Source organism: Argopecten irradians, chromosome 12 (genome assembly GCF_041381155.1).
Source record: "Argopecten irradians isolate NY chromosome 12, Ai_NY, whole genome shotgun sequence".
NCBI lineage: Eukaryota > Metazoa > Mollusca > Bivalvia > Pectinida > Pectinidae > Argopecten > Argopecten irradians.
In genome coordinates this window covers 36,325,014-36,348,871 of record NC_091145.1, presented here as the reverse complement: position 1 = coordinate 36,348,871, position 23,858 = coordinate 36,325,014, and the positions used below count along the sequence as shown (strand labels likewise).

Here is a 23,858-nt window from a genome sequence, read left to right as displayed (position 1 = left end):
GAACATACCGACATACTCGATGATGTACAGTAGGGCTACTGCACTGCGTTACTCTCATTGATTATTGGAGATGAGATAGTGGTCATTAATTGACAGTTTAAATCAGTAGGTTCGTCTCTAATGACAAGGTTAAAATTCTCATGCAGGTGATTCCTTAGATTTCCAAATATATGTAATCGGTCCTGATAATTATCACACGTGATGTTTTTTAAACATTCAAGTTTGCAGGATTACTGAGGCACTGTGTAAACCAGGAAGTGAAAAGTCCACCGAGATATTTAGAGTGATTTCTAAATTCCTGGTTTCCGGAAAAGTTGTCTGAACTAAATGTTTGGTATGTACTGAATGATACTATGACCTTATGTTCACAGAAGGTCGAGTAGACGGGAATAAGTTCTTCCATCGTAATATATTTCTTTGTAATGAAGTAAATATTTCTCATATTATAGTTAAAGTGAACAGTTGGGCAAGGATGGCTAAAGTCGGTAAAAATGGTGTGAATGTATCCAGTATAATTTCTTATGAAATAGAAAAATAAAATCTTTCACCAAAATCTGTCTCCGTGCGAAGAAATTGATTTAAAGTATAGGAATCCTAAAACGTCCTCCCGGCTGACTATGTCCGTGGTTACATTTACACGCAGCCTCGCTTTCAATGCTTTCAACTTTCCTTTACTTTAATGGTCAGAACTGGGAAATGTAAGCAGAACTTGGCCGTCGTATTAACATGTGAGAACTTTTGGAACGCATTTAGACTGGTTTTCTTTGCCCGACTATTCACTTTAATATACAGCTGATATATTAATAGTTAGATGTAATTGATTATATTTCTACAGAGATGTCAATGCAGTGAAATAGAGACAATAAAAAAATAAAAACACGTCTCCTGTCCACGAGAAACGACATCAATATCATTTATTAGTATGCTTTAGTGAGATAACATTACCGAATTAAACAACATTTCCTATCTAAATGATCTATTTTTGTTTCATATGGAGACAAACACGATGATAAAATCTCTGATAAAGTGATCTATTTCTAAGAAATGTTCCTCGATATTATTATGTCTTCCATATAATCCATAAGGCGTCTGAGTTATGGATAAGATAACATCGAGCTCACGGGACAAAATCGTCATCACGCATAACAAATGATCTGATCATAACGATAACTAGCTAGACAGTTTAATGAAGCGTGTTATCTGTACGAATATCATAAATGTATAATACTACCTAATTTGATTGGTCAACAGTTAATGTTTAGGAGGTTAGAGAGAAGCAGAGATCAGATAGAGATGAGACGAAGATGAGGACAACCTGTGACGGAGATCTCTGACCTGGACATTGACGTCAGGTTTGAGAGAAGCAAAGATCAGATAGAGATGAGACGAAGATGAGGACAACCTGTGACGGAGATCTCTGACCTGGACATTGACGTCAGGTTTGAGAGAAGCAAAGATCAGATAGAGATGAGAGGAAGAGGACAATCTTTGATGGAGACCTCTGAGGCCATTGACATTCTACCATCTACTTGAAATATCTAAGATGTCTAAGGAACTCTAGATAGTGTTACATTTGCTGTCATTTGCTGTCATTCAAAAAAAGTAATGTCACACAAGTTTTCTGTTTTGCAGCCTTCTTAAATATTATAAACCCTTTCATATGCGGATATGAAGGATAGGGATATTTTATCTGAGGGTCGCAAAATGTTGTGAAACCCCGATGAATCAGTGGATATTAAACCAAGCACAATACAAGTCGGACCTGATGTCACTACAGGAAACGGAATTCAAATCATGGTATCAACTCTTCTTCAACATACGTCTATCAAATATTCAATCTATCTGTGAGCAATTGATATCTTTCAAGGAAATCATGATAACGGAACATGGCACAAAGAATATTAAATTAAATGAATTAGAATTGTAAACACATAAACAGATTGTGGTATGTTCAGCTGTCCTCAACCTTCCACAACGTAAGACAAAGTTTGAAGTACATCCAGTAATTTTATTGGTATTGCACAACCCCATTAGCATCACAATCTAATGTATACAGCAACGTGACTTATAGTAATTAAAGAATCATATAATAGGCATTATTTCTGAAAAAAAAACAACATAAATTATCAAAAGAAGCTAAACATTGGAGCTACATGTGTATAATGAATTTGTAGATTGAGTTTTATCGTCGACTACAATGGATTTATTTCAATCTGGGTGGGATTTTGTGGTGAATTACGGTACAAAGCTAGACACTGTAGTTGATGGTGAAACTCACTCTACATGAGGTCATTCAATGTAAAACACAGCGACTACACTTTCAGAACTATAAACAATTACACTTTGAGAACTATAAGCAATGTCATTGTAAACATTATAGAATCAAACATCAAATCACAGAAGTTTGGCAAACACACCACAGCTGTGGAATTATTTAAATAATTATCTAGGTAGTCTTCTTATGGAACACAACATATATCAAGTCTGACGAAATACTGGAGTCGTTAAACCACTGCCAGTGCAGACTCAATACAAACAAAACATCTTCATACACAGTTGATTTTTCTTGTTTTGACTCATTTATTCTTGAACACACATCCCAACTCTACTATTTTGAATGCTGGATCACTTGAGTATGAGTTAGTTCAGGGGTGAATGAGTTAATTTGAAGAATTCTGTTGATCCTAGCTTCACACTTAACATTCATACTGCTAACACTATAACCATATATGTGTAGTAAGTCATGCAACATATCTTATATATTGATACATGTAAGGATGTTTTAAGTTTCCATCATCTGAGAGGACCTTGTTGTCATCAAATGGTCATCAATAGCTACACACACTGATATCCCTCTGCACAAGGTAAACAAGCTGTATAACATTTTAAAAGAATGTATTGATCATGAACTGATCACATATATATAATTCCATTCACATGCATTTCCAAGATATCTCCAGGTTTTAATTTTGATTTAAGGGTGTATCCTACCTCACTCTGAAGTAGTAAGAAACTGACTTTGGTTCTGATAATATGAAGATTAATGCTGACAGTACAAAGATCGTAGTTCATCTCCTTTGACATGGCGATCAGAAATTGACGGTACTCAGATCGTAGTTTGTCTCCGTTCGTGTATGGTACAGTGCTACATCCTCCAGGAAATTAACATCTAAAGGACTTCGACGGAGAGGCACTTTATCCTCTGTCTGCATGCGCTGGACCATATCTACAGGTAAGAAATTGCATTTTATCCAGGTACAATTACGTTAAGTTTCAAAGTTTGGTAAAGAGTTGGAACAATCACAACTACAAACTATTTGATAGAAAACCGACTACTGCATGCCGACTTTCTTTCATGGCTACTTAATATCGTGATTTCCATGTGATGATTTCAAAACAAGTTAAAAGATTAACATTCTCAAATTAAAAATCTAAAAAAATCTTATCAATATAAATGATATATTAATTGATGGAGAAAAACCTTTTGCGAATTATCTGTTGGTTTTAGCTGGCTTACAGTAGTCATTTTCATTTAGTATCACGATTTACATGGCACAGTACAATAACATTGTAATTTTGATTTCACAAATCAAATGCAAACAAAATTTCTTGTGTCCCTGAAATACAAATATTATGTTATTTTCAACTTAATTTTATCTAATATAATAATTACAGTTTATTTAAAGTTTCAATGATAAACAGCAAAATAAGGCAATGCCACAAATATTTGGTACAAGAAATCCAACTGACTATCGTTACATATTACACTATACAATGCTCAACGTTCAGGTAGTGTAACTTTGATATCAAATTAACCAATAAAACAATGTACAAACCTAATTTTTCGAGGAGACTTAGGAAAGAAACGAGCGGTGGGAAGGTCATCGTCTCACGTGTACTGTTGACACTGTTAGTATCGGCTGTAAACAAAATCCAACATATATCACAGGGGAAGTAACTCTACTGCTTAACAGCATTACAAACAGCATTTCTGCAAATCCTTACCACTTCAATAAATTATTTAAGGTATTTCTAATTTACAAATGTACTCTCTATATCTTATGTTTTCCAACCTGTGCAATTGTAAAATTTATTTTGTAGCCATGATATAATGAACATCAATATAAACAGTATCTGCAACAAGATGAAAGTGTATGTAAATTTGAAGTGGAGGTGGGTGAGTGGTCAATATGTCCCACAAACATCACCTGGGTCGCGAGTTGAAATCTCATGTAGGGCATTTGCCAGGTACCTCTTCTGACTGCTGTTTGGTTAAATGGAGAGACAGTTATAAGCCTAATACAGGAGAAACTCTGTCCAACCAATGTGGTCTTACAGAAGTGTGATGTGTGCTGTACACATGTGTAATATCAATTTCCAATATAATGAAGTTGTGGTAAGATAAATATATTCAACAGAATTCAACTAATTTTGTGTGATGGCAGAGGGTTGATGCTTTACAGGGCCAAAAACATGAAAGGGGAGACAACTCCCATAACACCACATAACAGTCCTGAGAGACTTACCAGTTCTGTTTCTGTTGGGCAGGTCCCGTTCCACATCTGCAGACCTGTCTGAGGCTCCTGATGGTAAACAATGATCTCAGATGAGGCGTAAATCATTAACATATCTAATTTATCATTTAAAGTAGTTATTTGGCAGAGCCAGGTGATTTATATTTTAGTCAGGTATTTTCATTCTTATGCATCAGGATTAGGCATCGATACTCCAGGGGTTCCGATCACTTACGATCTCTACACTCCTGGACTATCAAAGTAAAATTGGAGGCAGCTCAGGGGAAAACAGCTGAACCAATCACAGGCCTGCAATGATTTTCTTTGAAGACTTCAGCGAGAGAGTGACGCCTAACATCAAAGCCAAACATTCAACCACAGTGTACTGTTATATGGCTCTTTTAAAGATGCTCCACCGCCGACAAAGCATAAATGTTATTAATTATTTAAACAATAATTGGTGTTCAATCGTGTATATGTATGTTTAAAATATATATATATATATATTTTTTATTATTTTGCCTTTGGTGCATGTGCAATCAGTAATTCATTCCATATAGGATATAGTGCCACAGAATTTTTTCGGGATGCAATTAATTATTTTTCATATTTTTAACTCGAAATAAAATTAGAAGCTCAAGCTTTTCAATGGTGGTAATGGTGTAAAGTAAGTAATTTTTGTAACTGAAGAAAAATACTAAACCGCCTGATCCTCCTTTTGATAATGAAAAAATACAATGTGTCGGCGGTGGAGCATCTTTAATGTGCATCAATGGACTAAATTACCTGTTCTGTTCTGTTGCCTCCAATTTTACTTTGAGATAGCCCATGGGTGTATTGTAAGTGATGGGAACCTCTTGAGTATCGAGGATGGGATTAGAGACCATAAGCAGTACCCCTGATTTAGTATTGTGTATAGATGCTGTTAATTAAGGAACATATGTAAGTGGTAATCATATTTCACGGTAGAAACTTTGCGGGATATGATAGCACCAATTAAAAAGTCTGATATAACAAAAGCAATTTAATGTTAACGAACAAATTTATCATTGTACTAACATAATGTTGAACTGAAATTTGATTGCACCAAAAGAGGTATGTTTACTGTATTTCTGACTTACCTGTCAGTAGCTGAGTGACCTGTTTTTGAGCCAGGTATTTCTGACAGATTGGGTGGTTCCATTGTCTGTAACATTCCTCAGCCAAATCCTGAATCACAAATATTATCTGTGATATTTTATGACAAGTGGTTTCATCAACAAGATTTTAATTTCACCAAAAAAATTATACAAATATCTGACTGTTCATCCAGTCATGCACTCCAGCTATTTTCAGACAAAACTATTTCAACATGAAGAAAGAGAAAATTGACCAAATTGATCCCCACAACTTGTACATTGGAAGTTCATACCTATTGATATATTTGTAATCATGTACTCATAAAACCTATAGTGATTGGCTACTTTGACGCATACACATTTTTATATATAATTTTTGTCTTGCCCTTTCTGCTTTGCATACAGTGTTTCAGTCCATTTGACAAAAAATAATAAAAAATAAGTACCACAAATACATCTTCATAAGAATTACCCCATGTGTTTGATGATAGTAGAAAGAAGAACTTGAACAAGTCTTAGTAAAATTGGATCAAAACTTTGTCAAAAAAGTAGATATTCACACAAATTCTCAAAATCCACCAAATTTGAGTAAACAATGGTACAAGAGATTATAAATAAAGCACATCTAAACCTGATATTACCATTGGCAGTCTGGATATCAGTTGCTGTTTAAAGTTTACATTTTCACTTTCATCAGGTAAATCTGTAACAGGAAAGACTGTTTAAACTTTACATTTTCACTTTCATCAGGTAAATCTGTAACAGGAAAGACTGTTTAAATTTTACATTTTCACTTTCATCAGGTAAATCTGTATCAGGAAAGACTGTTTAAACTTTACATTTTCACCTTCATCAGGTAAATCTGTAACAGGAAAGACTGTTTAAACTTTACATTTTCACTTTCATCAGGTAAATCTGTAACAGGAAAGACAAAGAATGATAGATTATGTAAATCTATAAACAATCATCAGGTAAATCTGTAACAGGCAAGACTGTTTAAACTTTACATTTTCACTTTCATCAGGTAAATCTGCAACAGGAAAGACAAAGAATGATAGATTATGTAAATCTATAAACAATCATCAGGTAAATCTGTAACAAGCAAGACTGTTTAAACTTTACATTTTCACTTTCATCAGGTAAATCTGCAACAGGAAAGACTGTTTAAATTTTATATTTTCACTGTAATCAGGTAAATCTGCAACAGGAAAGACAGTTTAAACTTTACATTTTCACTTTCATCAGGACTGTAAATCTTTCATCAGGACTGTAAATTGTACATTTTCACTTTCATCAGGTAAATCTGTAACAGGAAAGACAAAGTATAATATATTATGTAAATCCATAAACAATATTTTACTGTAAGTTGTACACTTCTATTTGCTATTTATTTCACAAAATTTAAGATACATTTTTATGTTAAATCTCATTTGTATACAAACAAGACAGTTTTAACTTCCAAATATCCATGTTCACACAAACTAGTTCTTCAACAGAAATGTTATAGTAATGAATTATTCAATAACACACAGACATTCATACGATTTAGCTTTGAAGTTTTCATGTCATAACTTTTAAAACTGCTATTTCCAACACCAACACGTTTCATAACAAATTACATCTTATCAAAAACGTTATTTACTGACACCCTAAATACACATGTGATTACCTTATGTAATACAGTTTATTATACCTCACTTTCATTTAAAATGTTTTAATTGGATTAAACTTGATCACATGACATTGAATACTTTCATTTAGAATGTTTTAATTGGATTAAACTTGATCATATGACATTGAATAAGTTAGATATTTCACCGGAATTGGAAGGCGAGGGAAATAACCCCAGAGAAATATTCCTTGGAAACTCTGCATGTGACCGGAAGTTGATGTCATCTGCATCGTCAACCAACAATGCCAACGCTGTTGCTTTTTATTTTGTAGCCCGACGAATTTAGCAACCTTTTTGGGAAACATCTTCAGAGTTTTTTCCTTTAATTTTGTTCGGTATAATAAAATAACTATGTCCCTCTGTGGAAGGATACATCTAGAGTTGTCTCCCTTCCCATGGAGACAATTCTAGATATATCCCTCCACAGAGGGCCATAATTGTATAATATCTCAGTTGTTACATGACTTCTGGTCTCACCTCCTAGGACTTGAGCCAAGAAATCTCCTGTCAACCTCAACACCCCTCTATCTATGTACTGGAAAAACAAACTGCAACAAAACAAAGAACTTAGTTTTAAACAATTATTTAATATAAATCCAGAACAAAATGCTTATTTATATGGTTTTGATGTAAAGCATACAGAAATCTTACCTTGAATAATTTCTGTGAATAATCTTGTCAAAGGTATTCTATGAAATCATTTCCCTTCCAGTTAAATGTGAGACTATAGTACTTACATGCAATATATATATCTCCATAATTCTGATTATTCTATTGTTAAATCATCAGAAGTCTTGACAATCTAAAATGCACATATTATTGATGTTTTGACCAGTCCAAACCTAAGATATTTATCCTGATCCATACCTTTTGTTCAGACACCTAGCTCCTATGGCAGTGAAGTAAGATGAAAATCCTGAAATAACAATACAGTGTATATTATAGTTTCATTGTGCATGTAGTTTTCGTACTGGTGCTATGTACAACGAAATAAACAACAAGAGCTGTTTGAGAACAGGAAAGCTTTTCTCTGGGAAAACAGGAAAGCTTTTCTCTGGCAGCTTTCCTAAGAGCTTAACCATGTGGATACATTTTTTACCCATTGGGCGTCTTGAAATTCTCCAAATCCTGCATTACACAATTTGTACCAATACCTTAATGTCAAGCTGATTCTATAAGCCCCTTCCCCCCAACTCTCTCTCCGAGAGGTAAATAACTAATATCTTTCTCAAAAACAAGGTGGAGCTGTTTCCAAAACGATGAGAAAATAAAAAAGAACTACCGGTATATCATTTTCACCATTTCTATGTTTTATCAAATAATAAGTAATCTTTTAAACAATTTTCAAGCAAAAGCAAACATATTTTCAAAATTTTATGGTCTTGTCAGCTTTTAGATCAATATATGCCATAAATATCTATTAAAGGAAGCCTGAATATGTACACAGTAAGAACGTTTTATCAGGATAAGGAATCTCAGAAATCCTGTATGGACAGTAGGATTCAGATGGATGGACTTTGGACACTGGAGGCTAATTAATCATCTAATAATGATATAACAATATTAACTCATCCCTGAAATTTCACAAAGAACTGGCCTTGATTAAGAAGAGTCTAAATGTGTTTCCGGGGGTGAATGAGTTTAAAGATTGGTTGAGATAGTATACTCACCTTGTAGTATAGGGAAGGCCAGGTCCTGACAGGTGAGGTAATATCTCTCAAACAACTGGAACAGCTCATACTCGTCCTCAGTACAGGGATCAAGTCTATAACAAAAAGAGTAGTTTGGCTTGATATCAATCTTGTATCATTTTAACAGCATTTCAACTTTTACACTGATACTTCTATCTAAACCAACATCAATACAATGCTGACTTCAATGTTTCCATAAACCAATGTTTGTTTCAGAAATGACCTGAAAAGTTTTCAGTGGTGTAAAATATTTATGATCAAGTACAGTAAACGAAACTCCTTTTACGATCAACAATGGACCTTTACTGAGGATAACATGCTATTACACTAACCTGTCCTGATAGAAATACATAACAACAAGGGTAAAGTCGGAGGCAATTCGTTACTAAAATATTGAATGCATTATATGCCACATGCTACAATCACAAGGAAAATGGTCTAAGCTAAAGCACACCTTCTTGAAGAACTCAATGTAGAAGCATTATGATAATTGACATGGATGAGATGTCATAAACTCAATATTAACTCAGTCGGTTCGATATGGGAAATATAGACCTCAATGTTAGTTGCATGTAATAGTAATGTATATGTGAAAAGTTCGGGTATATCTCATAAAGGCATATACAAATCATTCATTAAAACTAAATTTATTGTTATTCAATATGATATGAAGGATGATAATACTATAGCCTTACAGGTTGGGTAGGTAGTCGAGGTCTGTGTAGGCCAGCAGGGGACCCCGCAGGTTCCACAGAAGGTGACACAACTGACGGGATTGTTGTAGCTATAACACACACAGGAACATTTTCTACATTCAGAATCAATGCATATATGGTTTATTTTAAGATTGTGTTTTGTTTACAGTTGTATATTGTCCATTATGGCCAACGTCATTGCAATCACATGAAAAATAACATTTTGTTTATTTCATTAAAATCTACTTAACTGGGCAAAATTTTGATATGATATTTTTTTTTCTGCAGTAATCTATTGACAACCATAAGTATTGATGAATTTACTTGTAAAAATCATTCAAAAGGACAGACAAATACGTTTGATGCCTTATAAACATTAGTTACATAAGAGTTTATACACTGTAAATTATTTTCTTTTTTATGCTTTGTGTATAAATGTTTAGATGGAAACACACCTGCAGAAATCACTTTAAATTACAATTACTAAAATCACTATAATAATATGAAATGAAATTGTAGACCACAACTTGGCTTCATGGTCTGGCTGTATGTACTCATTTCACTGCGCTGTAGATGTAAATATAATGACTTTTGACAGTATTGCTAAAATCATTTACAGCTCTTATCTGTACTTGTAAAATCAAAACCTATTCATTGTAAGTATTGTAATTCTCAAAATGTTGGTAAGTTTTGGTAAGACACCAATGACTATGTATGGTTTGAGCCCTTTTTGGCCCTCAAATCCGTCAAAGTTTCATTCTTAATAATTAGTTATTAAATTCTTGAATTTCAAATATTGATTACATCCCTGATACACTTATTCAAGAAAAATGTAAAACTTAATTTTAACCCTATGCCTGTTTATTTTCAGCTTTTAAAACAGGCAGATGTATAAGTTTACCTACCTGACAGTAGACATATTCCTTGGCCACATTCTGTGCTTTGCTCTTTAATTCCTTTCTCATTTGACGATTCAGATGACTACCGAGAAGGTCTCTAGTCTATAACCAAAAATATCTATGATTTATACTCCCATCTAATTTACACAATACCTTCCGTAGAATTATAGTGAGTACCTAATTAGACTGAAAAGTATAGATTACGGTATGACTGGGTTGATATTAGTCTCATCAGACCAACTTTCTTTCAGGGCGATTAAATTTCACAATTTCCATTTGAAAATAAGTTCGTGAAGATTAACATTCACAGATTTAAGAATTGAATGGAAATTCATATCAATTTGATCAATATACAGATATTCATTCACAGAGATAAACTTTTGCAATATTAAATGGATCTAGAAAGTAAATTGCACTCTATAACAAGAACCCAAAAATTTTTGATATCTCACAAACTTACCAAAGACATGACAGCATTAGAAGCCTCGGTCACATTGCTGCTCTGTAGGAAAGGTGGAGCGAGTCCTAACACAGTGTCTGGTCGTACTCTCTTACTACCGTCGATTAGTGAGGCAGGTGATGGTGACTCTGTCCTGGAACTACACACAAATATAGGTCAAGGTTACAAAGTCTGACCTCACATGAAAGTGAGGTACTATATAGACAAATGTGGGTCAAGGTTACAAAGTCTGATCTCACAAAAAAGTGAGGTAGGTACTTCATACACAAATATAGGACAAGGTTACAAAGTCTGATCTCACAGGAAAGTGAGGTACTATATACACAAATGTAGGTCCAGGTTAAAAAGTCTGACCTCACAGAAAAGTGAGGTACTTCATACACAAATGTAGGACAAGGTTACAAAGTCTGACCTAACAGAAAAGTGAGGTACTTCACACACAAACATAGGTCAAGGTTACAAAATCTGACCTCACAAAAATGAGAGGCACTACATTGACAAATATAGGTCAAGATAAGCGTCTGACCTTACATTGGCATGAGATGGGCTTTCTGTCCTAGATCAAGAAGAGGCAGAATAATCTAGATCAATTTTAAAACTTATTATTCTATTATAGCTGTTGAGAAGTGAAGCAGGTGATGCAGACTGTCTCCATACAGATCACAGTCAAGGTTGAATGACAAGGCATTCATCACCAATAAAGATGATATGTTCAAATGTTTACACATGAAATATACAGAACAGATTCCTACCTGCTGATACGTGTATGGAAGGTATTGAGGAATGTCTGGGCTATACTCGACGACTGGTCCTTTGAGGCGTTCCTCTGAAAATTATATTTACATCATCAAATTGACAATACACTGGCATGTTCTATTATGTATTAAGTATTATTGAGTGATAAATATCATAAGTGCAATACCGAACTACTTTCTTTTTTGTTGACTTATCAAAAATATAATCATTGGACTGCAGTGGCCTGAGTGGTTAAGATGTCATGACATATCACAAGCTTCAGGTACTGACCACTTGTCGTTATTTTTTCTTCAGGTACTCCAGCTTTCCTCCATGAACAAATCTGTCATGTCCTTAAATGACCTTGGTTGTTCATAGGACATTAAATCTAACAAACCAAACATAATGTTACAATGGGACACAATCAAAAACTATCAAATCAGTTGATACCAAATATCATTGTAGCTAATTCATTTGAAATTTTGGTTACAAAGGCAATCATACTTGACAGGAATGGGGGTAATGTTATAGTTATATTGTAATGTAGAATGGTATTTCATATGAGACCAAGAATTGACATAAATTGAGGAATATTTGTTATATTGTAATGTAGGTTGGTATAGTGGTAAGAGAGTATTATGTTATATACCGCTCCGATCCCAGTCTCCAATTGTTGTGTAGCTTTACGTATCACACTGTTTGAGAATCGTCGAGTGTTGTTGGTAAGCTGCATCCATTGTAGATGGCGCCGTAGTGTGTCCCACATATCATCGCCGACGTTACCACGCCGCTGCCTATCCTGGGCTGTACGTGTGCCGATCTTGACACAGTTTAGTGTGGAGTAAGTCAGACGAGCCTGAATCACACCATCTCCTGTCTGATACAATAGATGTTATACATGGAGTAAACACCTGTATTAGAGACCACCTCAATATAAAGAACATCTACTTAGTAAGACCACTCTCTTGGGGTCCTAAATGGCCAATTTAAACAATGATATAAACCTATGTATGAACATCACAAGACATTTGTTCTTTGTCTATGTAGTCATCTTTATAGAGAATAATATTTTAAAGTTAAAAGTATGTTAATCAGCACCATAACTACAAGCCCTTATCCTAAATTCTTGGGACATACCCTGTACAAATTTCAATTGATGTGGAACTCATTTGAGCCATTCACTTATAAGTATTCAATATATTTTCATAAATTATCATGCCAATTGCTCAAATCTAAAATACTACGAAATGATGGCACCAAAGGAGACAAGACACAAGGAATAGGACCCCATAAATTAGAAGATCATTATAAGTTTTGTGTAATAATAGTGTGAATTCAGTTTGTAATGCTTTTTACTGAATTCAGAACTTACCTTATCATACTGTCCTCTAAACGTGTCTGCTACAGTAAAGGGAAGTAATCTCAGACATTCCCTATCAACCTGTCTTCTCATACTCGCATAGGTCGTCCCTAGAAATAATGAAAATGATCACATGTCTAATTCTGTGATACAAAGCTTTTCATATCTAACTGTTTAGGACAGCAGTTATTTCAAATTTCCTCCTACATGTTGTAATAGCATTATAACTGATTTCCAAAGGGCATTCCAATATTTTCTGTATTGTAATATAACTTGTAGCATATATAATAAAACTCTGGCTTAGACACTGTGGTAATGATATTACATGTATATCACTCCAGTTTTATTTATGAGTGATTACCTGCTAAGAACTCCGCCATCAATCCTGGTACCTCAGCACTAGCTATGTCATTGCTGATTATCTCAAATATCTAAAACAGTTCAAACAAATAAGTTTCAATTTTATTATCTGAATGATGTGCTAGACAAAAAAGAAACGAAAAACACATTTGTTATTCATAAAACTAGAAAATAATATTAGCAAATATATATACTATAACATTAAAACAAGAGCTGTTGTCGCCTATTCAGAAGAAGTTGATGTTCAAGTATTTACTCTTTAAACATGGAAATATGTCAAATTAACAGACTCAAAAACCCCCTAAAGGGCCCCAAATTGGTTGTATTATCACGTTCAGCATCCATACACATTAGGAAAATAAAATCATAAACATTTATGATGACTTATGCTTAAACAATTGACAAAATAGAAACTTGCTCAAAAACTTTAACATGGAAATATGACAAATTAACAGACTCAAAAAAAACCTAAAGGACCCCAAATTGGTTTTATTATCGCGTTCAGCATCCATACACATTAGGAAAATAAAATCAAAAACATTTATGATGACTTAAGCTTAAACAATTGACAAAATAGAAACTTGCTCAAAAACTTTAACATGGAAATATGACAAATTAACAGACTCAAAAACCCCCTAAAGGGCCCCAAATTGGTTGTCTTATCACGTTCAGCATCCATACACATTAGGAAAATAAAATCATAAACATTTATGATGACTTAAGCTTAAACAATAGACAAAATAGAAACTTGCTCAAAAACTTTAACATGAAATGGGACGCCAACGCTGATGCCGACGTGACAACATTAGCTCCCCCTATTCTTCGAATAGGCGAGCTAAAAATTCAATTATAGTTGTAATGAAAAACAAATTAACTCAATTCTAATGAAAGTTTCCCTTGCTATTGACCAGAGATTATAGCCTAACTGTTGATATTTACAACACATAAATAGTATACTTCCTGATCACAATTAGTAGTGATAAAAGTATAAGTACCCGTTTTATGAGAAAGAAGTCCCGGTTACGGAGCAGTACATAGTGGAGGAGGGCTGCCCTCGTAGTCGGCATCACACACTGGCTAAATATATCTACCAGAATGTCAGTGTTAACAACCACCTTCCACACTTCACCGCGACTGTACTCAAACAGGTAGAGGTCTGTAGGGTAGAAAGGGGAAGTAACTCAAACAGGTATAGATCTGTAGGGTAGAAAGGGGAAATAACTCAAACAGGTATAGGTCTGTAGGGTAGAAAGGGGAAATAACTCAAACAGGTATAGGTCTGTAAGGTAGAAAGGGGAAGTAACTCAAACAGGTAAAGGTCTGTAGGGTAGAAAGGGGAAGTAACTCAAACAGGTAATAGGTCTGTAGGGTAGAAAGGGGAAGTAACTCAAACAGGTAAAGGTCTGTAGGGTAGAAAGGGGAAGTAACTCAAACAGGTAATAGGTCTGTAAGGCAGAAAGGGGAAGTAACTCAAATGAGTGTAGATCTGTAGGGTAGAAAGGGGAAGTAACTCAAACAGGTAATAAGTCTGTAGGATAGAAAGGGGAAGTAACTCAAATGGGTATAAATTTGTAGGGCAATCCGAACTCCCCGGATGTAAAACATTACCTTGGATGTGATAAGTGGAAGAATATGTAAGAAAAGCAAACATTTTCTTTGCCAGAAAAGCTAATTACGCCCTAACTGCACATAAGAAAATGAAAAGTATTGAAATGTTGAACTTCTATAGTCATATTTTAAGAAATTGAATGTAACCATTTCTCCTTCGAGACGGACAGTACACAGCATAAATAAACCAACGCTTTTTGAGAGTTAATGTTCTCAGTGGCAACCAGTTGTTATGAGTTTCAAAATAGATGCTCTTATATCACATCCAAGATCAATGTACGGCAGTTACATATCTGAGGAGTTTTAATTGTCTGTGGGGTAGAAGGGGTACAGATCATGTAATGTATAAACAGAAGTTAACAAATCAATGAAGCAGAAAAACATGAAAAAAATTAACATAGGGAAACAGGTTAAATTGATAAATATTAAGTGCCGCACTACGTATGCTATAAACATGTATTTTTCTTGACTACCCTGGACCCTGATGCCTCATAATAATGGACAGTCCTGACAAACTGAGGTCACAGTGACCTTGTTTTAGTGTTTGACACCAACTCACCTAGGTGACATACTAGCTACCACATATCAAGTATTAATTTCAAGTGACTTATATAATACAGTCAAACCTCGATGATTCGAACTTCGATGAATCAAATTTCTCGCTGTATCGAACTTTTTGTCTGGTCCCGAATTTCTTCACTATATAACATTACTAACTAACCCATGTATGAATCGAAGTTTTATGAATCAAAGTTCTCGATGTATCGAACTTTTTTCATGGACCATTTGTTATAGAATCATAGGTAACTGACACTCGATGATTCGAATAAAAATTTACCTGTACAGATTAGGTGTTTGCCGATACCCCGTGGCATGCTGTCACACCTAACTGTCTCGCGACGGCCCTTCGCCGGACAATAGGGATTATGACAGCTTGTGTTGCTTGCTTGATATCATCAAGATAATTAATATCACTAATCAGGCCGATACCCGGTGCTTTGTTTTTACAAGCTGCATTAGTAAATCATTAGTACGGCAAAGATACAGTTAGTCGTTTTTGATGTTCGCCGCCGCCATTGGTAGCGGTTTGTAGAATTTACGGAACGGTAAATAGCGAGCGACATTATTAGTAACTCATACTCAAAACTGTTACATTGCACAACTTTGGCATAAATACTGGAGCAAATCGATCATTCTAAATCGAAGTATTTTGTAGGTGTTGTAGCGCTTTCGGTTCCTCCTGTTAAGTTTCGTTTTTACAACTTGTCTTCGTTTTTATATTCATTCCGTAATATTAACCATCGCTTAAATAGTCACCAAACGAACACTTGTACATGGGTTAGGCCTAGTACACGTAAGTCTTGTTTATGATATACGTATGTATTGCTAACGATAGCAATACATGTGATTAATTGCATACTTCGTTTTTATTTTGTTTTGCTTGTGGTAAACACAATAATTATAAAGTTTACGGAACGGAGACGACATGTACACAACTACCACAGTTGGTCATGGGGTAAAAAAAAATCGGTCTAATTTCAACCACGAATAATTCGAAGTCTCGATGTTTCGAAGTTTTTCTGACGGTCCCTTGAACTTCGATACATCGAGGTTTGACTGTATAGGAGATTGAGGAAAGATAATGATGGCTTGACAAACAGGTACATAGCAAACGTACCCCCTACCTGTTTCCCTGTAACTTGTAAGAGACTAGTTAAAGGGAAAACAATAAACAACCTTTGTAATCTTCAACTTGCTATATTTAATCTTGACTAATGAAAGAAAAGAGCATGTTAATCTATTGATGTTATTTTATAGTCTTCATCAGACGAATGACAACCTAAGAAATGACTAGGAGATACTGTGGCCTACCTGTAGGTGAGTCCTTCTGGATGGCGTGTAGACAGGTGTTAGACAGGTGAGATAGCTGGTCTGTTGTCCTTGACAGAACTGATACAGGTAGTTCCTCCTCTGAATTCTGGCGGAGAATGGGAGATGGTGTGCTGCCATCTGGTGTCACAGGAATATGGTTCACAACCGATTTTAGTCTCAAGGTTTTGTCTGCAAAAGGTAACATTTATCTGAATTATCCTAACCAGATTTGTCAGTGAGGCAATATAGGAGTCAGACATACATTATAAGCAGGTCACCTCTATTTCTCATAAAGGAGGGAGGATGTGACATAACTATTACCAGGCATATAATGCTATCAAGTATGATAGTCAGGTTATCAATACAAAATAATTTATTACTATAGAGACGGTCCTTCTAAAGGATCCCTAAGACTGTAAACATTCTGAGCATGGAAGGACATATATATGACAAACTTCTGGTGAGTATCGCCCTTCAAATCACTAGTTTTAAAGGTCCCTCATATAGTCATTACTTTGGCTTTACATCAGAAGTAAATAGAGCATGAACATAAACCCTTATTGACATCACTGTGATTCTGACAATGAAAGGGGAATATAAAGACCTATTACATTCAATACATAAAGTGATGAATATGCTGATTTGAGAACATACTAACTACATAATAAATTTTGAATCGTCTTCTAAAAAATTTAACATACCGTGCAGTAGAATGTGATGGCAGGGCTCAAACTCTAGTCCTACGTTTAACAGGTGTGTAAAATGTCCAGGTAAAATTACCATCAGGTAGTCACCTAAAACATATGTGTATATGTACTCACAAATAAAGATGTTCTATTCACATCTATAGATAGGCACTTCAGGACATTGTGGCTGAGTTATCACATGGGATTTAATTTATAGCTCCTAGGTAGAAGGCTGGAGGTAGTATGCCAGTCATACAATTCAGCTACTGTTGTCAGACTTTGACATAAGACAGATGTGAATTACTATAATTAGACTTATTTTTGTTTAACATCCAGGGTCATTTTAGGATATGCCAGAATTTGGAGGTGGAGGAAAGTCGGAGTTCCCCCAAAACAGAAAGGATTCTAGTAGTGCTGGTAACTCTTTAGATCCAAAGACAGGTTTTATATATAAAATCTTTGTTCAATTTGATGACTGTGATCCCCTTTGTCTTACAGTCTGGTCAGACTTACTGTGCCAGGAGAAGTGAAGTCGATGTTTGGCTGAGAAAGGGATCCCAGACACTCTGCCATGAAGGATTTTGGCTGAAAAACAAAAATGTTCAATCATTAACTGTTTTGACGAGATGAGAAATAGCAACCTTCAACTATCAAAACCCAAGATGGCGGCCTGTCAGCCATCTTGTTGACCGATTGGTCCCAAAATACAATATGCCCAACTAGGGCCCAAGGAAATCTACATATGAAATTTGAGAAAGATCCCTTCAGTACTTTCTGAGAAATAGTGGTAACAAGTTTTAACTATCAAAATCCAAGATGGCTGCCTGGAGGCCATCTTATTGACCAATCGGTCCCAAAATGCAATATACACAACTAGAGCCCTGGGCCAGTTTGGTAACATATATATCAAAGATCCTTGTAGTACTTTCTGAGAAATAGCGGTAACAAGAATTGGTAAAGGACACGGAAGGATGGACGAACCAAAGGACGGACCACAGACCACGGAGGAAAAGCGATTTGAATAGTTCGCCATCTGATGATGGTGGGCTAAAAATAAAGCAGTAAAATAACAGATACCCTTCAGAAGCCTGGGTTAGAGAATTTCATAGTACATCACCTGCTACACCCTCTAACACACACTACAGAACCCTATACTTTAACCCAAATTATGTTCGCTGTGACTAAATTTAATGATTTTTTGCGAGCTAGACTCTTATGATTACCATCACACTTTGATTTGATAACATTTTGTGGCACTTTATTTTCACGTTTTCATATATTTCGCAAAATTTAATCGCACGGAAAATAATTTAGTGTTTATTACGTACGTACCATGGTGAACCATACAGATGTAGTAAGATATCTCCATGACCTCCTCCTCATTTTCAGATGACAATGACAGATTCAGTGAGGATGGGCTTGGCTGAAGATAGAAGTTGCCTCAATATTATTGACCACTACATAAATCATGAATTGTCAAACTATTCAGCTGTGCATAGAAATTCACTAGATAAAACCATTTTAAGGATTAAAAAAAAAAAAAAAAAAATATCACATATTTCATAATACACCTTACATGATAAGATAACGATTCATATTTTCATTCTCTGTATCAAATATATATCTTTATATACAATATGTATCTCAAGAGATGTTATCTTTACCTGAGCAGGTGATTTCCTGGACCGTCGACTGGATGACCGTCGGCGTTCTCCATAGGGGGTTTCCGTGAGGTGCTGGTAACATACGCAGTAGGTTCCATTGTTTTGGGTCAGGACCACCATGTTTAGGAACAAATCTGTCAAAACAAATTGTACAATACTAAAAGGTTAGAGTCAAGCTCAGAAATAAACCTTCCAAAGCAGGTAAATCCACATAATTTGTCTGAATAAAAAAAGATTACAGAAAATACAGTAGAATCTGTACAAATCCTAAACAATCTGTTCGAAATGACCACTTCAATTCCTCCTCTCAAGTGTTGATTTACTATTCTCACTGTATACAATCCTCTCTTAACGTGACCAGCAACCAAATAATTCCCTTCCTGTGGCTACAAAAAAATCTCTTTAGAGTGACCAAAAAACTTAGAAACGTAAATGTCATTTGAACTGATCATTCTAAAACATCAATCTGTTATTCCTATAGAATGAATATACATACCCGGCCTACAATACCTTTCGGCCAGGTACAAAATGGTCCCTATATGTCGTAGTGGAGCACTGACTCGAAAATCACTCGGGCACAATTTTCTATACTTTGTTGTGATTTCCAATTATTTCATGCGTATACATGCATTTATATAATGTTTTTGTCCAAAACAAACATAACGAACATTCTTAATATCCACCGTACAGCTCACAAGAGGTCAAATTCACAATTTGTAGACTTGCCGTAATTTTCCTTTGCAAAAGACCATGATAGTTAAATGTGAAAAATAATGTCTCGCTGTGTCTTTCATATTTCATACGGATCAGTTTTATTGCCTAGTAGATAAGGGATATAAAACAAGTAGGATATAATGCATACAGACGTTTTAATAATTTTTTGCACGATCATTACTTTGCTCCATTAGCAGTAATAGGCACCAATTGTAGCTCTAAAGACGACACCATTATCTGTCTAAAACTCTTTTGAGCTACAATATTGCAGCTATTATTCCTACTGTCCAATAGCTAGTTTTGACATAGTTTTGGAAGAGCAATTAACGCTATGGAGAGAACTTACATAAGCACTGCCTGTTGTTTGAATCCATTTCAATTTATTTGAAATAAAATTTTATTGAAATATGAAATAACGCTATGGCTTATAATTTAAATATATAACGACGTCCACGTACCTGGAATGCCATGGTGGAATGGGTAGGGTGCGTAGTGTTGCCTGCAACAAAGCAAATTAAACTGAATCTACTGTAACGGAATGTCTTGTTTGTTCTTCATTTGGTTAAGTATGAAAGGTGACACAGTCAAAGTAATGCAGCAATAAATATTTCTCTTTGTATATTACAGAAATATATGCCACTATCAAGTTTTGTGTATGCATCAATTGTGAGATCCTTATATCATATTATTCCGAATTTGCATATTACAGAGTTATCTGCACTTGCGGGTAGGTATTGATTATGATGTCATTTGTTTGCGAGTGTAATGTCATACCTTTCCGAGAAAACGGCGTGGATTGCGCTCACAAAATAATGACTAAACAATCGATACCTACCTGCAAGGGAGCTAACTCTGTAATATGCAAAGACGGAATATCATGTCACAATCAATACCTACACAGATGAGCAGATGACAATGTAATATATAAATACAGAAAAAAATGTAATTTTCCACACTAATCCAGGGACCCATCTCCATGACAGAGAGGATTACATACTGTACAGAAACCTAACTACTAGACCCAAATCTCAATGTATAATCAAATGAAAGAACTGAAATGAGAATTTTGGCTTTCAGATTGCTCTAAGCGTCTTAAGATCTCCTTACCTTGGTGAAGCTCTGAGCTGTGGGAACGGGAAACTGATGGGAACATCCAGCTGTAACATAAACAATCACACCTTAGTCATAGCAGGAATTAGGTACAGGACAATGTATACTGCACTAAAGTCACAGTCAGGTAATATTTGCGTGGCGTTTTAAATGAAAATTGTAAAGCAATGCTACAGACTGTGCAATTGATGTCTGGTGAGCAGAAAGGAAGATATTATTAACAATTGTTATGGGTGTTTCGAGAAAATGATAAAATAAATGCATTATTTTATAAACTTGAAACAACCAGAAAGCATAACAAAACAAGGAGCCGCAAAGCTTGGCATTATCCCCCGCGCCCAGTTGTGTATGAAAGCTCAAACATAAAATAAATGAAGCTCATTGTAACTAAGAGTTTAAAATGAAAGATTCCCATTAGCAAAAGGCACAACTAGAGCACTAGCCTAACATGTACAGAAAGTTTCGTGTAGCCAAGTTGAACGGTTTTTGAGTTATAGCCTGAAATAGAAAGGAAACTTTAATAATATGGTATTTTTGAATAAGTTTCCATGGTAACAGAAAAAGTATCGAAAATGAAAGGTTCCCATTAGCAAAAGGCACAACTAGAGCACTAGCCTAACATGTACAGAAAGTTTCGTGTAGCCAAGTTGAATGGTTTTCGATTATAGCCCGGAATAGAAAGGAAACTTTAATAATATGGTATTTTTTAATAAATTTCCATGGTAACAGAAAAAGTATTGAAAATGGAAGGTTCCCATTAGAAAAAGGCACAACTAGAGCACTAGCCTAACATGTACAGAAAGTTTCGTGTAGCCAAATTGAACGGTTTTTCGAGTTATAGCCCGGAATAGAAAGGAAAACTTTAATAATATGGTATTTTTGAATAAGTTTCCATGGTAACAGAAAAAGTATCGAAAATGAAAGGTTCCCATTAGCAAAAGGCACAACTAGAGCACTAGCCTAACATGTACAGAAAGTTTCGTGTAGCCAAGTTGAACGGTTTTCGAGTTATAGCCCGGAATAGAAAGGAAACTTTAATAATATGGTATTTTTTAATAAGTTTCCATGGTAACAGAAAAAGTATCGAAAATGAAAGGTTCCCATTAGCAAAAGGCACAACTAGAGCACTAGCCTAACATGTACAGAAAGTTTCGTGTAGCCAAGTTGAACGGTTTTCGAGTTATAGCCCGGAATAGAAAGGAAACTTTAATAATATGGTATTTTTTAATAAGTTTCAATGGTAACAGAAAAAGTATTGAAAATGGAAGGTTCCCATTAGAAAAAGGCACAACTAGAGCACTAGCCTAACATGTACAGAAAGTTTCGTGTAGCCAAGTTGAACAGTTTTCGAGTTATAGCCCGGAATAGAAAGGAAACTTTAATAATATGGTATTTTTGAATAAGTTTCCATGGTAACAGAAAAAGTATCGAAAATGAAAGGTTCCCATTAGCAAAAGGCACAACTAGAGCACTAGCCTAACATGTACAGAAAGTTTCGTGTAGCCAAGTTGAACGGTTTAGGAGTTATAGCCCGGAAACGATACTCGAACGGACGGACGGACGCACGGACGCACGGACGGACAGAGCCCAAATCAATATCCCCCGCAAACGCGTTTCGCGGGGGATAACTAGGCACATATATTTGTTCTAACAGAACCCCTGTTTACTTACCATGTTATCATGCTGAGCCTTGTCATAGAACTGAACACTAGACAGGTTGGGCTGTATTTGTTGGTTTTCTCCCTTGCCGACTCGCTGGTAGTGGAGATAGTAAAGTCTCTGATGCGTCGCATCCCACTGACACCAGTAAAACTTCTTTGTTATCTGTTCTGTTGACGGCTGGTCGCGCATCACCTGACAAACCAAAATATTTCAAAAGAATGTTATGATCGCCTTTGATTTGTCTGAAATGTGCACTTGTATCAAAACAAATGAAATCTTGCTTTTATGTAAAATAGCAAGCTTGTCCTCGACAGTGCTGCACAGATTAAAGCTCTCCTGAAATGTCGTTTTTCCATAAACTGAATAGGTATTTGAATAATTTCTGATGAACAAGTATCATGACAGTCTCAAAAATTGATATAAAAGTAATTACAGCTTATCTGAATATTATAAAACATTTGAAGTTTTAAAAGAAGTTTCTTCAGAGGAATGATTTATTAAATAATTTTGTTATACATTAATGAATGTTTACGTGTGACATGATATACATTGTCACTTTACTCAAACAAAACCAATGTGACAATACCAGTATGGAGGGGAGTGTTGAGATGGGGATAGTTACTGTTAAATACTGTGACAGTACCAGTATGGAGGGGAGTGTTGAGATGGGGATAGTTACTGTTAAATACTGTGACAGTACCAGTATGGAGGGGAGTGTTGAGATGGGGATAGTTACTGTTAAATACTGTGACAGTACAAGTATGGAGGGGAGTGTTGAGATGGGGGTAGTTACTGTTAAATACTGTGACAGTACAAGTATGGAGGGGAGTGTTGAGATGGGGATAGTTACTGTTAAATACTGTGACAGTACAAGTATGGAGGGGAGTGTTGAGATGGGGATAGTTACTGTTAAATACTGTGACAGTACAAGTATGGAGGGGAGTGTTGAGATGGGGATAGTTACTGTTAAATACTGTGACAGTACAAGTATGGAGGGGAGTGTTGAGATGGGGGTAGTTACTGTTAAATACTGTGACA

At 35.3% G+C, this 23,858-nt stretch overlaps 1 protein-coding gene across 1 annotated transcript in view; it reads right to left on the bottom strand.

Annotated features, from left to right (window-relative positions):
- Positions 1 to 1,987: 1,987 nt before the first annotated feature.
- Positions 1,988 to 23,858, bottom strand: part of LOC138305083 (protein pigeon-like) — a 40,130-nt gene continuing 18,259 nt past the window's right edge. Inside the window, exons 8-31 of the mRNA XM_069245485.1 lie at positions 22,830 to 23,012; positions 21,156 to 21,205; positions 20,507 to 20,547; positions 19,335 to 19,468; positions 19,003 to 19,093; positions 18,184 to 18,255; positions 17,686 to 17,778; positions 16,985 to 17,173; positions 14,500 to 14,660; positions 13,506 to 13,575; positions 13,157 to 13,254; positions 12,434 to 12,661; positions 11,802 to 11,875; positions 11,050 to 11,188; positions 10,596 to 10,691; positions 9,691 to 9,779; positions 8,975 to 9,069; positions 8,172 to 8,220; positions 7,782 to 7,852; positions 6,274 to 6,335; positions 5,636 to 5,723; positions 4,527 to 4,583; positions 3,837 to 3,920; positions 1,988 to 3,226 (exon numbers count right to left, since the gene is read on the bottom strand). Of these exons, the coding sequence (XP_069101586.1) occupies positions 3,090 to 3,226; positions 3,837 to 3,920; positions 4,527 to 4,583; positions 5,636 to 5,723; positions 6,274 to 6,335; positions 7,782 to 7,852; positions 8,172 to 8,220; positions 8,975 to 9,069; positions 9,691 to 9,779; positions 10,596 to 10,691; positions 11,050 to 11,188; positions 11,802 to 11,875; positions 12,434 to 12,661; positions 13,157 to 13,254; positions 13,506 to 13,575; positions 14,500 to 14,660; positions 16,985 to 17,173; positions 17,686 to 17,778; positions 18,184 to 18,255; positions 19,003 to 19,093; positions 19,335 to 19,468; positions 20,507 to 20,547; positions 21,156 to 21,205; positions 22,830 to 23,012 (2,451 nt within the window). The 3' untranslated portion in view covers positions 1,988 to 3,089. The remainder of the gene's footprint in view (positions 3,227 to 3,836; positions 3,921 to 4,526; positions 4,584 to 5,635; positions 5,724 to 6,273; positions 6,336 to 7,781; positions 7,853 to 8,171; positions 8,221 to 8,974; positions 9,070 to 9,690; positions 9,780 to 10,595; positions 10,692 to 11,049; positions 11,189 to 11,801; positions 11,876 to 12,433; positions 12,662 to 13,156; positions 13,255 to 13,505; positions 13,576 to 14,499; positions 14,661 to 16,984; positions 17,174 to 17,685; positions 17,779 to 18,183; positions 18,256 to 19,002; positions 19,094 to 19,334; positions 19,469 to 20,506; positions 20,548 to 21,155; positions 21,206 to 22,829; positions 23,013 to 23,858) is intronic.